Source organism: Halictus rubicundus, chromosome 1 (assembly GCF_050948215.1).
Source record: "Halictus rubicundus isolate RS-2024b chromosome 1, iyHalRubi1_principal, whole genome shotgun sequence".
NCBI classification, from domain to species: domain Eukaryota; kingdom Metazoa; phylum Arthropoda; class Insecta; order Hymenoptera; family Halictidae; genus Halictus; species Halictus rubicundus.
In genome coordinates, this window is record NC_135149.1 from 2,255,171 (window position 1) to 2,270,312 (window position 15,142).

General features: G+C 40.6%; 3 protein-coding genes across 4 annotated transcripts; 1 reads left to right on the forward strand and 2 right to left on the reverse strand.

The window, feature by feature from the left end:
- Positions 1 to 225: 225 nt before the first annotated feature.
- On the reverse strand, positions 226 to 3,838 carry Hmt-1 (ABC transporter ATP-binding protein/permease Hmt-1). The gene is made up of 10 exons (XM_076806170.1): positions 3,530 to 3,838; positions 3,251 to 3,450; positions 2,986 to 3,151; positions 2,670 to 2,881; positions 2,447 to 2,593; positions 2,135 to 2,358; positions 1,720 to 2,000; positions 1,532 to 1,632; positions 951 to 1,452; positions 226 to 858 (listed from the first exon to the last, which is right to left on the reverse strand). Exons 1-10 carry the CDS (start codon positions 3,836 to 3,838, stop codon positions 454 to 456), a joined length of 2,547 nt encoding a protein of 848 aa, XP_076662285.1. The 3' UTR covers positions 226 to 453.
- On the reverse strand, positions 3,833 to 14,897 carry LOC143365719 (polyamine-transporting ATPase 13A3). 2 transcript variants are annotated; one of them, XM_076806160.1, is made up of 17 exons: positions 14,636 to 14,897; positions 13,747 to 13,814; positions 13,505 to 13,672; positions 13,297 to 13,367; positions 12,946 to 13,212; positions 12,624 to 12,828; positions 12,347 to 12,545; positions 12,149 to 12,260; positions 11,854 to 12,043; positions 11,580 to 11,780; positions 11,303 to 11,488; positions 10,837 to 11,199; positions 10,603 to 10,744; positions 10,308 to 10,456; positions 9,958 to 10,186; positions 9,758 to 9,839; positions 3,833 to 3,971 (listed from the first exon to the last, which is right to left on the reverse strand). In XM_076806160.1, exons 1-17 carry the CDS (start codon positions 14,649 to 14,651, stop codon positions 3,926 to 3,928), a joined length of 2,694 nt encoding a protein of 897 aa, XP_076662275.1. In that variant the 5' UTR covers positions 14,652 to 14,897; the 3' UTR covers positions 3,833 to 3,925. The 2 variants fall into 2 exon arrangements, with proteins under 2 accessions (XP_076662275.1, XP_076662266.1); XM_076806151.1 differs by lacking the exon at positions 3,833 to 3,971 and adding an exon at positions 7,125 to 8,670.
- LOC143365738 (testis-expressed protein 10) lies at positions 4,971 to 7,486 on the forward strand. The gene is made up of 5 exons (XM_076806185.1): positions 4,971 to 5,192; positions 5,265 to 6,444; positions 6,521 to 6,758; positions 6,826 to 6,980; positions 7,071 to 7,486. The coding sequence occupies exons 1-5, from the start codon at positions 4,992 to 4,994 to the stop codon at positions 7,172 to 7,174; spliced, it is 1,878 nt and encodes a 625-aa protein (XP_076662300.1). The 5' UTR covers positions 4,971 to 4,991; the 3' UTR covers positions 7,175 to 7,486.
- Positions 14,898 to 15,142: the final 245 nt, after the last annotated feature.

Consider the following 15,142-nt stretch of genomic DNA (forward strand, 5'->3'; position numbering starts at 1 on the left):
ACAAACATTGTGTACAACTTTCATAAAATGTATTGTAAAATTTTTCATTTGAAGCTAACAGTATACATTGTAGAAAAGTAAAGGTTTTGCAAATACAATGTGTACATGTTTTTATTACTAAATCTATTTCATAGAAAAGTAAAACTTTTATTATGAAATATTTCGGTTATTCTGAAAAATATTAATGCAAAACATACTAGTCTTTAATTAGGATCGTAAGACCGATTACTATCACATTTTTATTCTTATAGGTACAAGTGAAGAAAATATAAACTAAACAGAACAGTATTACTCCGTTCTAAAAATTCATAATTTCTTTTTCGTGAATAAGTAATTCACAACGCAACAAGGGTAAATTCTTGTTTTCCAGAAACACGTAAGTATACACGCTTTCTCTTATTAAAGAAGAATATGTTAACGAATGAAATTTCTGTTTCCTGTTCTTTATTTCCATCAAACTGTCTGAGATGTTGACACATCGGCCTCCGGTTGAACGTCGCCGCCATTCGGCACATTGGCAACGTCTTGATCGTTTTGTAACTGCGCGTGCCACATAGAATGATACATCCCGTTATAAGAAATAAGCTCCTCATGTTTGCCTCTTTCTACGATTTCTCCGTCCTTCAAGACAAGGATTTCGTCAACATGTATAATCGTGGACAATCTGTGCGCTATGATGACGGTTGTTCGATTGGCGCACACTCTACTTAACGCAGCTTGAATGTTACGCTCCGTATGGGTGTCGAGCGCGCTCGTTGCTTCATCTAAGAGTACAACTACAGGTTCTTTTAATATTGTTCGCGCGATAGCGATGCGTTGTTTTTCTCCGCCACTCAACCGAAGACCCCTTTCGCCTACCTAAACATTCCGAATTAAACAATGTCGTTAAACAGTTGTAAATAATGTCTAAATCAAATGGCGACGCGCTCAACGAAATGTACGAAACGTACCTGCGTCTCGTAACCATTTGGAAACGTGAGAATCCGTTCGTGAATATCTGCATTTTGAGCTGCCGCGATTACATCCGCATCTACAGCCTCGATACGACCGTATCGAATATTATATTTTATAGTGTTGTTGAATAATACTGTGTCTTGAGGCACAACACCTATCGCGCGTCTCAATGAATCCTGCTTAACTGTTTTTATATTCTGACCGTCGATCAGAATCGCTCCTTGATCTACATCGTAGAATCTGAACAGCAATCGTACTATAGTCGATTTTCCAGCTCCGGACGGTCCAACCAGAGCAACGCTTTTCCCTGGTGGAACGACGAAGCTAACATTCTTTAAAATCATTTTTTCAGGACTGTAACCAAATGTCACGTTCGAAAATTCCACTTGACCATTCTCCACTATTAACGATCCTGCGCCTGGCGCATCGATTACTTCCTGCTCTTCTCGTAGAAGGTCAAACATATTCTCCATGTCAATGAAATTCTTTTGTATCGCACTGTAAAAGGTAAATAACTTTCAAGCGAACAGCACGGTTATCAAGAGAACTCGACGAGAGAGATCGAATCGTTGTTTACCGGTAATATGTCCCAAACCAATTTAATGGCATGTAAAGTTGAATGATGTAACTTGCAAACAAGACGTAATCACCAACTGTTAAACCTTGTTTGGTTACAATCTGAAAACAATCGATTTGTCATTTGCGTGTAATTTATTTTGTTCAAATTGAAATGAAAAGTACGAAAAGCATTTTGCGCGTTCTGACCATGTGTAAACAAAGTAGAGATCCAGCTAGCAGACCGCTGCAAACAACTACATTTTGCAATGTATTTAAAATATTTAGCGTAATCAACGACTTCCATTCTTCTGCCTGAAACGTTATTATCGTTTTCCTAAAGCTATCCACTTCGTACGTTTCTGCTCCATAATACTTGACCGTCTCGAAATTCAGTAGACTGTCAACGCTTTGCGCTCTCTGAGCGTTGTCTGCCAAGTTCATTCGCCTTTGGAACTTTGTACGCCACTCGGTAACCATGATTGTTGCGGCTAACAAACATATATTGTATGTATATATATATGTATACGAATATCATTCAAGTCTAAAGTGTTCATTGAAATCATGGATACGTTTCTGTTTCTACTATACTTGTACAATATAATACATATAATGACGTGCTTACCTATATAGAGACTCATAGTTACGAATACGATTAATCCGAACCATTTGTTAAACGCGCTTATGAAAAATACAACGGCTACGATAATGTCGACGATTGTCGGCACAATGGAAAAGAGAACGTAATTCAAAAGATTGTTTATAGAATCGGTACCACGATCCATAGCTTTTAATACTTCCCCCGTTTTTCTTCCAAGATGCCAGCGTAAACTCAAACTATGTAAATGTCTATAAAAATGTACTTTCTATAAGAATACAATACGAATGTGACTTCAATCGAGCAGATTTGAGAAAAGGATGTTCCGCGAATGATTACCTGAACAACTCTACTTCAATTTCTCTGGTAGTATACTGTTGTATTCGAATCCATAAGAATGATCGGGCATTATTCAGTACTCCCATGCCACCTGTACCTCCTCCTTGTAAGAATTTGAATGCCACATATATTAATACGAGGTCCCACCTATTACAAAGATTAAATATTTTATGGATGCAATTTCCATGTACATTTGAAGGATCTATTGAAAGATGTTATGCACCTGAATGCTTCAGAATTGTCAGTAACGCTGTCCACGATTTTCTTATTATAAATTGGAACATATAGATTTATTAAACGTCCAGATATTAGTAACGCAAAACAAAAAATAACCCTCAGTTGAAGCGTGAAGCTCTTCTTAGGCCATAAAAATGGCGCTAAAACTTTGACTTTATACCAGGCATTTTTCCACGCTGAAACGTTATCGTCGGGTCTCTGAAAAATCATTGTATTGTTAAATATATTCAATTATGTTTAGTACTAATATTAAGGCTACAACATTTTTGTTATTTATACAAGATTATATTACTGTGACTTACACCTTGATAATATCCTGGCCGTGTAGTTGGACCATCTGGTCCGATAGTACGATACTCTGGATCTGAATTACCGGTTAGCCCTGGGGCTTTGAGTCCTAAGGCAAAGATAATCAGACTGCTGACATAACGCAGAACAAACAGTGCCATCTCGATTTGGTCGGTCAATCTGTAAATAGCATGCGTGTATACATAGAAAATATACTAGTATGTGTAATGCTTGAGTACACAGAGTACTCCTGTTTCAACATCGTTCTGTGAAACTTACGTGTTTAAATGAAACCACCAGTCGAGTTTCTCAATGTTAACAAAAACGAGGTTTTCAACAACAAATGCCAAGGTCCAAAAGCCCAATAAAACGATACCATGACCTTGTGGTGGCACGCTAGGTAGCAATTTGTGCCTCTCTATCTTTAATATATAGACAGAGTATGGATACACGATTACAGTTAAAACTGTTGTGAGAATCTAAAAGCATTAGGATAATGGAACATTTAACAATTGAGTAACACCTATACGTATACGCGCTCATGTATAGTTTACTTACCATATAACCATAAACCTTTTTATCATCTAAAATTGTACCTTGGAAGATTATTCTCAGTACGCTAAGTATTGGAACAAAATATAAAAGAACTTTCTGTAGAGTGTATAGTTTATTTTTGGGTAACAAGGATGCAGGAGTTTCTGTTCCATATTTACGGTACATCCAAAGTTGTATTGTACCAAAAATTAACAGATACAATGAAATCACGATAGTATTAACAGTATCCATAAAACATTTTGACATTCCATGATCTACCCAGATTTCGGTAAACGTTATGTTTGGAGGACAATAAGTCAATGTGGTATTCATTTTGAATTGTCTGTTTATTGTTCTTCAATTAGAATGTGCAACTATTAATGTGTTATCTTCCTTGTCTTTTTCACTCTAATAGCATTCTTATATTGTGTCAAACTTCAAGTCAATTATTAATGAAGGACAATGTCTGAAAAGATATGTGGAACCTATTATTTACTTATCCTAAAAATTTGTGCATGTTATTGCAATTATAATTAAACATTTGAGTCACACAAAAACCTTATCTTACATCTTATCATGGTATCATTACATAAGCTTTCTTGGAATTTATCATATATCAAAACGATTAACTATTATATAGTTATATATTATTATTATTATTATTATTATACAGTATACTTCTTCCTTCAAAGAAATATATAAAATGATTTTGCAGTGGAATATCTAGTTGGAAAGATTTGCTGAAAAAACATTAATGCTGAATTTGTAATTTCTATGCAATAGGAGAAGTTCGAATCATTTGATATTTTTAGCGGCTACTGGTAAAAAATGTATCACTTTCATGCCACATATAAATACATATGTAATTGCATCGACGATTTGTAATACCAAAACAACGCAAACACGTTTAAAATATTAATCTAACCTTGTATTGTAGAATGATTTGACAAAAACACCGAACAAGGTACCTTTAATTTATTTATACAAATAAACATCGTCCTACGCGTTTGCAAATTACGTGTGTTCCCCTCTTTTCAAATATAAGAAATTATCCATTATTACCTACTTACATAGGTATGTTACTGTTGAGCAGACTCACGCTTATTATGACTTATGACAGCTCATTAGAGACTGTTAGAGGTTAGAGACTTTCTGCTGCTTTCTGCTTTTCCACACATGACATCTGACCATCTACATGTACACCGCGTGGGTACATAACCTGACTTCTATGATAACGAAGACTGTCGCCATACATTGTATGTATATATTTACAGTGTGTATTTCATTATTATAACATAAACGACACATATTTTAGGTGTACTGTTGGGTACTTTTTACTAAATTTTATATTCGCAAGTAGATTTTTCTATAATACTTCTGAAATTATAAGAAAAACTCATATGATTTGTATTTAAGTAAGTATACATGTATTAAATAGATTAACCTAAAGAGAAATATTTTGTAGGAATTTGTTTTGATGTAAACCATGGGTAAGGGCCATAAGCATTTGAAACACTTAAAGTCTGAAAAGGCAAAAGTGAAATTGAAAGCGAAGAAAACAAAGCAGTTACCGAAGGGATTAAACGTTACGGATGCAACGTTCAAAGTTAAGAAGATTGTAATACGCGAACAGTTAAAGCAACGCGATGACACAGAAATTCTTAGCAAAAGAAAGCTTAATGTTAAGGTAATATCATATGGAATATTATGTGTTTTAAACGAACAGATCTCTTCAAGAGAATGTTACTGTAACTTTTAGGATTTGCTGTCGCGCCTTCAACACCATAATTCGACGGTTCGACAGGAAGCTATAAGGGAACTGAAAGAAATTTTATCCAAACATTCTTTGGACTTGTTAAATTTACAATTTGGGTCTCTGTTGCAAGGCATTTGCGCATTGTCTCTCGACAAAGAAAGAAGCATAAGGCACGATTCCTTCAAAGTTTTAAGTTTAATTCTCGGTCCAGTGTCCAACAATCAACTGAATCCTCATTGCGATGTTCTGATTTCATATTTGAGATGTGCCATGACACATATAGATCCTCGTATTAAGGAAGATGCTTTGCTTCTTTTAGACATACTTGTGCAAAACTGCAGTATCGTCTTGGCAAAAAATAGTAAAAAAGTCCTACCAAATTTTTTGGATATGATCTGTAGATTACACACCGAAATGAAGCCTGGGAGGCAGTTGATAACAACGTTGAACACAAAAAACACTAATGTAAAGTGGAGGATAAAGGTGTTGGAAAGATTGGCTACAATGTTCAGTTCCATTGTTAGTTTTTATAAATCGCAACAAACCATTAGCTCAAACGCGTCTGCGAGAATTGTGCATGTAAATAAGCATACTAGATACCTTCCCGTTTATGTAAATACGTATTTCGAGAATTGTGAAATTGATTTCGAACAAAGAGACAATTTAAAAGAAAGCTCTGTTGAAAAAGCTTTGGATGCAGAGGAACTTATGAAGTACGTTGAAGCTTTAATGCCGCTTATATATGATAGCTGGATCGAAGTGTGTCCAGACGAGAAAAACATGGACAGTTCGTCGTATCTGATAACTGCAGAGGCATTAGAATTATTGAAAAGCGCTGTAGAAATTATGCAATTGATAATCGAGTGTATAGACATATTGAATATCGAATGTGACGTGAACATGAAATATTGGTTCAAAAGTAATTTCGAAGAAGTTTATGTAAAAACTTTTCTCTCAAAATTTCCTTACAACAAATCAGGTACATCCGGTATTTTTCTTGCTTCTGTGAGGAACAGAAAACGTCAAGAAGACTTCTCTGTCGATGAATCGTACGACGCTTGTTTGGCACATAATTTAGGACTTTGTCAGATTTACATATGGTTTACAGCTATACACTGTGACGATAAGATTCTACCTAAATTAAGCAAAACTTATTCTACATCTGTCCTTAAATACTTAAACGGTGAGGTCATGATCGTAATTTAATTTATGTGTAGATGGTTGTTTCCGTTTCATACTATTTCTATCCTTCCGTACAGAGAAACTCGAAAACTGGTCAAGTACGCATAATATTGTTTTACCTCAGTTGATAAAGTTGCTGAGAACGTTGTTTTTAAAAGCGAGTAAAATTTGGTACGAAAATAATCTTGATCTTAGCGAAACTCTACAAACAGTTGTAAACACATGTTGCAGTCAATCTAAAAAAGAAATACAATTACAATTGTTCTCTGCCATTAGCGATATCATGTTAGATCATACTTTACACGAACTGCACAGGTAATTGCTTGTATTTGTACTGCGTGGTTCTTTGACCACTCTTCTAAACTCTAATAATGCATCGCAGGGAACGCGTATTCAAGGAAATCATTTCAACTCTACCTAGCCTTCTTTTAAAGCCTAGGATACATGAAAGCACGATACGAATAATAAATAAAGTCGTGCTTCGCTACAGACATTGGATTCAAAAAGAACTCGTGGCCAATCAAAATGACATTATAGGTGAATATAATTTCAAATATATATGTTTTATCGATAATTACTGCGAATACAGTTCTGCGTAAATTAACGTGTTTATTGTTTATATTACAGAAAACGCAAAGAAGATTGAAATTATTGGCTCGGAAGATGAAAAACAATCTCGACTCATGGTCTGTAATTTGTTTTATTTCTTGGATGCTCAAATTTATTATTAAACAGGGAACATATTTCCCGTAATAAATATTTATGTACGTGAAAATACGCAGTATTTTCATATACGTTTGATAGTTGAAATACTCGGAAGAAACAAAATGTCGCGTCACCGATAGACTAATACATTCTTGCATTAGGAAAATTTCAAAGAACCTTTTAGCAGAATGCAATCGTCAAGATAGTCAAATCACTACGTTTCAGTTGTAACGAACAAAGTATGTTGCGTATGCTCGTCGAAAGCAGACGCACAGTAATGAGAAACGTTCGTTTTGTACCATTATTTCGTAATAAAAATAGTTGTTGCCGTTTCAGAATTATTTCAATAATACTTGTGTGGAAATACTGGTGTAATCTCGTTCCGCTGCCCGACGTCGATACTTAATCGATAAAAGTCCTGACTCGGAGCACGCATACCGTACCGACTCAAAATCTGGTTACCATGTTTGCGTTCCGCGGCGATTCGTCGTTAACGAACGCGCAATTATCGAACCCGTGTAAACCTTTTCCGTCGTTGTTCGACTCTGTGTCGCTATACCGTTCTTTGCCGGAGACATTTAAAATCTTTTCGTTAACGTTTTCGTTGACGATCGTGTAACGCTGCCCCTGCATGTACGGCACGTTGATAATATTTTCTACGCTTGGCGTTAACGGTAAAACGGGCAGATCTCTGTCGAGTTTAGGCCAATTCGAGTCACGTTTTAATTCGTGATCTACCCTCAAGTACTCTTTCTTCGATTTCTCAGGCCTGTAGAACTTTGACTTTAACTTCATCTCTATCATGTACTCCATCAAGAACGTTTCGACGAAAATGCAAATTACAAAGTTGACTAAAGCAAGAGCTAAAAGAATGATTTTCCAGTTGTAGGCCGGAGGTACGCGTAACTCGAGCAAATTTACTATCCATTCGGCTGGATAGACGGTGATGTATGTACAGACCGTGGTCAGTAGAATAAGAGAAATTATGAAGGTAATATTTGTATAAATAGCTTTCCGATATGGCTTCCCGCGAGAAAATATCACTGCCATAGTTATGTATTGGAACATGGAGACGCAAAAGACGGAATAGTTCTCGTAGCATGCGTACGATTTGCCTGTATACACGAACGGAGTGAACCAAGAAAATGTACGCACCGCGTGATAAGCTGACGTTTGAAAAACGATCATAATCAACATATGTACAATCAGAGAAAAGATCGTCGTGAAACTTAAAAGACTAGTCATCGGAGGTTTCTTCACCAGTTTTTTCTCGTACGCCCGCGTCTTCCCGAAGAACGAGGCGAAATTAACGACCAAACAAATGTCGATGAACAAGAACTCTAGATCCGTTAGATTCGAGTCGATGGAGTAGAGGATTATCACGGACAGAAACTCCGTCAGAGAATAGATCACCATGAACTTGAAGATCCCGAACGATGTCACCAAAGCGGCACGACCTTCCCTGATTACCTTTGGAACGCAAGTAATGTCGGGTACCTTCGACGTGAATGGACTAGCAACGCTACACACACACAAAAAAAAAGAACAAAACAAAAGAAAAAATAAATATCGGTCGAAGATTACGTTCGCGTCGATGTTGAAACGCAGAGGCCCGTGTCCATTTGAGAGTTTCTGTCGATAGTTGATCTCGAGAGTACTCTCAATTTATTTGTCGTGCAACTCTCCGATAGCACTCCCAATAGCGTATACACTCGTGACAGTTTTACTCTCAAATGGACACAGGTCTTACCTGTTTCTCTCAACGATCAGGGTCATTTAATAATTGGAACGAAATAGAAAGCGATCAGACTCGGCAACGATTCTGCCGTTGTGTACGTCGAATATTCGAATAATTACGAATTTATGAAACGCGATCCAAATGTCTGCCAGCTTGACACGGTACCGGATACGATCGAAATTAGCGGTAAACAAATTAGGCGAGAGCGTAGCTGGTAACGCGGTGACATGCGCGCTTGATTGGCCTGCACACGTGTACGCGCGGGTCATCTGTCTCGTCCGTCGTCCGAAAGGAAAATGAACTTGTGGTTGTAGAGTGCAAAATGTCAATTTACACTATGCAGCACAAAGCGGCACGGAACGGTACGGACGGGAAGAACCGACACCGGCACGACAAAACATTGAAACATGCGTTTTAAATGGAACCGTTCACACTTGTATTGCACGGACCTGCACGGACCTGCACGGATCGGCGGCACGTACCGTCAACGGAACGAACCATCACCGGCACGAGTTAGGGTCGTTGCATACCTCACAGCCCAAGCCGGCGGACAAAATATTAGAACCCTGGTTTTATATCTAGCGGAAAAGCCGTCCGCTCCTAAACGCTAGATACAAAACCAGGGTTGTAATATTTTGTCCGCCGGCCTGATGACCTGTGAGGTATGCATCGACCCTAACTCGACCTTAAGGGTTATGCGCGACACGTAGCCCTGGAATGGTTCGACATTGGTTGAACTTGATTGGACCGTAATGCGAGAGAGTGCAGCAACCCGACGTCTCTTCTTTTCGGCTTGATATATTCTATGTATTCGATATTTCGGTATAACTTGAGCATTCGCGTAACGTGTGAATAATGTTCGAAAAGTTACCTAGATTCTGCCTCGGACAAGGATACGCCGGCGTGCGCCGCTCGTAGAGCACCACAGTCGTTCGCACCATCCCCGCACATAGCTGGAACGTTTACGAAACTTTAACATCGGATTCGAGTTTCGACTCGGTCGTTCTATGTAGTAATAATTAAGAAGCGTAGACATGTCGCGTGCCCGCGTGTCCACAGTTCGACGCATACCAACGTAATAACCGAGTTGCATCAGCTCCAATACTAATTGCTGCTTTTGATCGCTGGTCATCCTGGCGAATATCGCACCGCGTATACAAATTCTCGGCACAATGTCCGGATAATGCTCGCGCAACAACTGCCACGACTGGCCTGACAACGCGAACCGATAATTACTGCTGCTTACGGTTTGTTCTATATCCCGTAACTCGGTTATCCTCAGTTTTTTGTCGCGAGGATTCTGCAAAAATACGAACAAGACCACAGTAATGAATCAACGCGCGCGCTTATTTCGTTTCTGTCGAAAACGTTACTATAGCGTGTATATAGCGTGTTATATATATATATAATATATAAATTACCAGTTTAGGAAGAAATTCCTGAGCATTAAAATAAATCTCTGGTTGCATCTTGTTTTCTTTCATAACTACAGTGACGTCTATCACAGTTTCTTGCGGCGACAAAATGCCACATTCTTTTGCAACGCTCACAGCAGTTTGGATATTATCCCCTGGAATAACTTGTTTCATTACGGTGCATGCGACAGGCAAATCGGTCATTTCACTTTCTACTATAATATACACATACACACAAGTGTATAGAAATAGTATTCTATGATAGTATAGGATAATAAACGATTGCCGCGGCCTCATTTACCAGTGATCATTAGAATGTGCATGTCGGCTGACCTCAGTTCCTCGATGACTGCTTTCGTTGGTGCTTTCAATCTGTTCTCCATGATGACTAAACCCAGAAACTCCAGGTTTTGTTCGATCGCGTCGCGGGGCAGTTTCGTTATCTGTCCCGAAACGGGAGAATCGTTTAGTACTATTTTCTATTTTCTATTTTTTATAATATAATAATGAATAACGAATAACGCGCGTCGTTTACCTTGGCGCTATCTCCGGCGAATTCCGTGCGACCCATAGCTATAACGCGATAACCCTGTTCCGTGTACCGTCTTAAGCTAAACAGGATATCTTTCGGGACGGTATCAGGTTTGCTCAGACTGAGAATCATTTCGGGCGAACCCTTCGTGTAAGCTTTGTAAGTGTTGGAACCCGATTCGCGCGCTATTACGGACATTCGTTGCAGAGAACTCGAGAATTGATACTGTTGCACTATTCCGAGTCCTGACGAATCTCTCTCGTTCTTGCCCGACTTTACGATCGTCGTTGTTACGGAATCGGGATCGAACTTGTTCGAGCGACCGACGTTTGGTTCCTCCAGTATCCATCCGGTACTCTCGAACATCTACGAGTATAAACGAAATAGAAAGTAGAAAGGCGTTCCTCGAACGACCGGTGCCAGAGGTGTTGTATGTTGTATGTTTAGGGTTCGATCCGGGAATACATACCTTGACGTCCAGAGGATCCCCGCCGAGTTGCTCGTCTATCAGAGTCAAACTGTGACAAACCAGCATGCCCTCGAAAAGAGGATGATCCTTTAGTTTGGGAACGCTTCTCTCCGATTCGCCGAGAACACCGTTCGTACAGGGCACGATTCCCCACATGTCCAAACCATCCTCCGTCAAAGTCCCCGTCTAGAAAAGCGTATCCCCGTTTAGCAAATCGTCCGACGCGGCGCGGTCGAACTCGAGTCGAAGAGGACATAATCCAACACGCGTGCCTTACCTTGTCGAAGCAGACGCAATTTATACTGCCGGATACGTTGATAACCCTGTTGTTGATGCAATAGATCTGTGCTCTTTTCAGCCGCGACTGGGCATACAGTTTTCCTACCGTCATCGCCGCGGGAAGCGCTGGCGGAACCACTATCGTTATTATGTCCAACGCCTTTATGGCAATGTCACCGACCGTGATTCCTCTGGAAGCCTGGAGGTGAACGATCGTTGATGATTAATGAGTAAAGATTAACGATTAACAATGACAATTGAAAGCCGCACACCTTGGTCAAGATGGTGTAAATGAAACCGCAAGTGGCAATGAAGGCGAGGATGCCGATAAATTTGTAAGAATCTTGATCGAACTTGAAGTCCGCTGGTGGTGGATACAAAATAGCCGCTACCAAACCTCCCTTGTTCGTGTGGAAACCCGTTCGAATAACTCGCGCGAGAACTGGACCACTCCCGTGACATCTATCAGGGCAGTAACCAAATGTTCGAATGGAACGGTTCGATGGGAGTCGAATCGTTCGTAGAATTTATAGAGACTCGCGTCGGTGAACGTGTTCGGCGGAGTACCTGGTTTGAATGATGCTGGTGCCGTTGAATATCGTGTGATGGGAGCACTCTTTCGGCTCGTAAAGAACGTGTTCCGATGGCAGTGGAGTTTTTGTGACTGGTACCGACTCTCCTGAAATTCGTAAAGATTGGCTTTAGAATCGGCGATTCGAAGCGTAGAACTTGAAGAGAAGGATATCGCGAAACTCGATGCCTCACCGGTCAGCATAGATTCGTTTAATATACATTGGCCGGTTAGCAAGACTGCGTCGCATACCACGGTGGCCCGACGAGCGGGCAACTCTATGATATCGCCAGGGACCAAGTCGCTGCACGGTATGGTTTCTGACCGCGAAGGGCCTCTGCGTACGCGAATCGTCTCCGTTGACGCGACCGTGCTTCGCAGATTCATTTGATTCTAAAACGAAGAATCGGTTTCAAGAACGATGCGAAAAAAAAAAACGGTTAACGGGATGCAACGATCTCATTTCTCTACCTTGCGGGTCTGTATTATGGAACTCGTGATACCAAAGAACGACATGCATATAATTGCCGCGGTATAGTACAGGTAATCTTCTGCGAGCCATACGCAAAGCGTGAATGCTTGGAAAATATAAAACGGATTCAAAACTTCCAGTAGCAGTAGTACGCCGATGCTTTGCACAGGCACAACGATCTCGTTGTTTCCGTAGACAAGTCGCCTGAAACATTCACCGTAAATAGTTTCCCTGCTTCGTTAAGTACACGCAAGTATACATAGAAGTGGCAACGGCAAATGGCAATCGGCAACCAATAACGGAATTGTCCGCGTGTACTACCTGAGGCATTGTTCTTCCTTCGAAAGACCTTGATTGCTGCATAAATGTAGGTCCGAACACAACGTGTATTTGTCCAGACCGACCAATCTGGAGAACGTGTTTTGCTGCGTGTCCCAGACGTAACACTGCTTCTTACACCAGAATGCTCTGTACTCGAACATCTCGCGTTGCGTGCCATTCTCCAAACGAATCTGCAGCTTTTTGCACTTGATCTTCTCGACGAGGTGTTTATCGTTGTTGCCGAAAACTCTCGACAATTCTTGCGAGCTGCCGAACAGAAACGACAAACCAAAAAGGTGAAACCTGGTCGATTGTTGTTGCGGAATCATAGAAAAAGTTGCTGGAACTAACCTGAGGTTCTTCGCGGAAACGGTTTTTACTTCCTTCACAAAGTAGGACTTGTACTTTCCTTGATAATTATCCTAATAGATAATCGCATCGATAATCATTATTAGACGTTTGCTCGTATCGCAGTGACGACAACAACAACAACAACAACAACAACAACAACAACAACAACAACAATAGCAATAAGAACTGTAAGTCTTAATTTCCTTACGGTTACGAGCAATTTCGTAGCACGATTCAAGGGGCACTTCTTGTGAGTCGCATAGACATGCAAATGAGGATACCAGTGGAAGAACAGTCTGATCCAACCGACGGTCAATACGTAAGATACGCAAGTCAAAATACGTTTCAGGTTGCTCCTCTCAAAGCCATAAATCCGCTGAAATCATCAGTTGGACTACGTGCACGCGTTTTCGACAAAAGGAGACACGGTACCGTAAGAAAAGTGCTTACCATATCCTCGTCTTGGCCAGTATGAATCCTTTGCCATTGAATTTCCGACGTTTGGTCATCTTTTACCCCTGCATGGTCAAACAGCGTGTGTAAGAGAGAAAGAAAGAACGCGAGAGAGCGAGAGAGAGAGAGAGAGAGAGAGAGAGAGAGAGAGAAAGAGTGTTTGAGAATGGAGATTGATTGGCGGATCTGATATCGTTTACCGCTTCATTCGGAAAACAATCAACGATATCAAGGTCCGGTGTGTATTTCATACTTCATACAGGTTTTTTAAAAATTGTGCCATTCGGTCTCGTTATCGACCGTGATTGAATCGAATCACAATACCGGAGATACTCGTGCAAGCGATATTTTATTAATGTCGAATCGTCGAAAGAAATCTAAGAATTCGCGTGAAAACAATCTCATCACGATCGCGATAGCGTCGACGGTTTGTTATCGGGTCATCGATAGACCCGAGCGTGATTCTATCTCCCGCGCAAAAAGTAGCAATTAGTGCGTGGTCGGTTGGAAGTTCATCGAAGAACGATGGAACACGATAACCGTGGAACGTGTAAAACTGATTTTCCTTATCTGCGGGTAAATAGACGTTGTTCCATTCGTTGAATACACGAGTGTCTTCACCGTATCCCCGACCGACATACGCGTATGTACATGGATAATCGAGCTCGCTGGTTACGACGCGACCCGACGCGACGCGTCGACTCCAAATGCAACTGCAAACACGTGGAGACGCGTTAGCGTACTTTCGCGTCGTCCCGTGTTTCTCGTTTTCCGTTTACCGTTTCCCGTTTCCGGTTTCCCGTTTCCCGTTCCCCGTTCCGTGCTTTCGATGGAAAACAGCGAAGAAAAAAAGGGGAAAATTGAAAAGATTCGCGAAACTACTCACCATTGGATGTTGTCATAACTTTAGGGTTTGTCTGCTGAAAATGTACAGATTCCCTCGAATATCTTCGACAACTCGAATGGTCGTCGAACGGGCGTGTTTCGATCGTCGCGATAGCTTTTGCTTTTGCTTCCGCTTCTGCGACTGGTGATTAGTGGGTTGTGGATAGCTAGCTGGTGGCTCGTCCGCCGAAACCGAATCCTTCGCTCGTCTTCGAGGAAGGAACACGTGCGCAAAGTTCACCTTTAAGCGGCCCTCTAGAACGCTAATCAAGGAAGAACGGCCGATTAGATTTCTCGAATGGAATTAAACGACTCGAAGAAAAGAATACTAACGAGCCCATCCCGTGAAACAAGATACGCGGGCTCGGGATAGACGCAGACGCGGACACGGACGCGGACGCGTCCAATAGGTACTTGGACAATGAACGCGATCACGGTGACCGTGCTCTTGAATTAGACAGTGGACACAGAATAGATTGGCCACCGGCGATGCTAGGCCAGACGACTG

What these genes read in the sequence shown, in the direction of transcription:
- LOC143365719 (XM_076806151.1), bottom strand. An exon ending in GCACATTCTAATGATCACTG is followed by an intron (nt 10,457 to 10,602) that starts GTAAATGAGGCC and finishes AAGTTATTCCAG; the next exon opens with GGGATAATATCCAAACTGCT. An exon ending in AGGAATTTCTTCCTAAACTG is followed by an intron (nt 10,187 to 10,307) that starts GTAATTTATATA and finishes GTATTTTTGCAG; the next exon opens with AATCCTCGCGACAAAAAACT.
- LOC143365738 (XM_076806185.1), top strand. Translation starts at nt 4,992, where the DNA reads ATGGGTAAGGGCCATAAGCATTTGAAACACTTAAAGTCTGAAAAGGCA. An exon ending in AAAGAAAGCTTAATGTTAAG is followed by an intron (nt 5,193 to 5,264) that starts GTAATATCATAT and finishes TGTAACTTTTAG; the next exon opens with GATTTGCTGTCGCGCCTTCA. An exon ending in ACTTTACACGAACTGCACAG is followed by an intron (nt 6,759 to 6,825) that starts GTAATTGCTTGT and finishes AATGCATCGCAG; the next exon opens with GGAACGCGTATTCAAGGAAA.
- Hmt-1 (XM_076806170.1), bottom strand. Translation starts at nt 3,838, where the DNA reads ATGAATACCACATTGACTTATTGTCCTCCAAACATAACGTTTACCGAA. An exon ending in AACTATGAGTCTCTATATAG is followed by an intron (nt 2,001 to 2,134) that starts GTAAGCACGTCA and finishes TATGTTTGTTAG; the next exon opens with CCGCAACAATCATGGTTACC. An exon ending in CAAATGGTTACGAGACGCAG is followed by an intron (nt 859 to 950) that starts GTACGTTTCGTA and finishes CGGAATGTTTAG; the next exon opens with GTAGGCGAAAGGGGTCTTCG.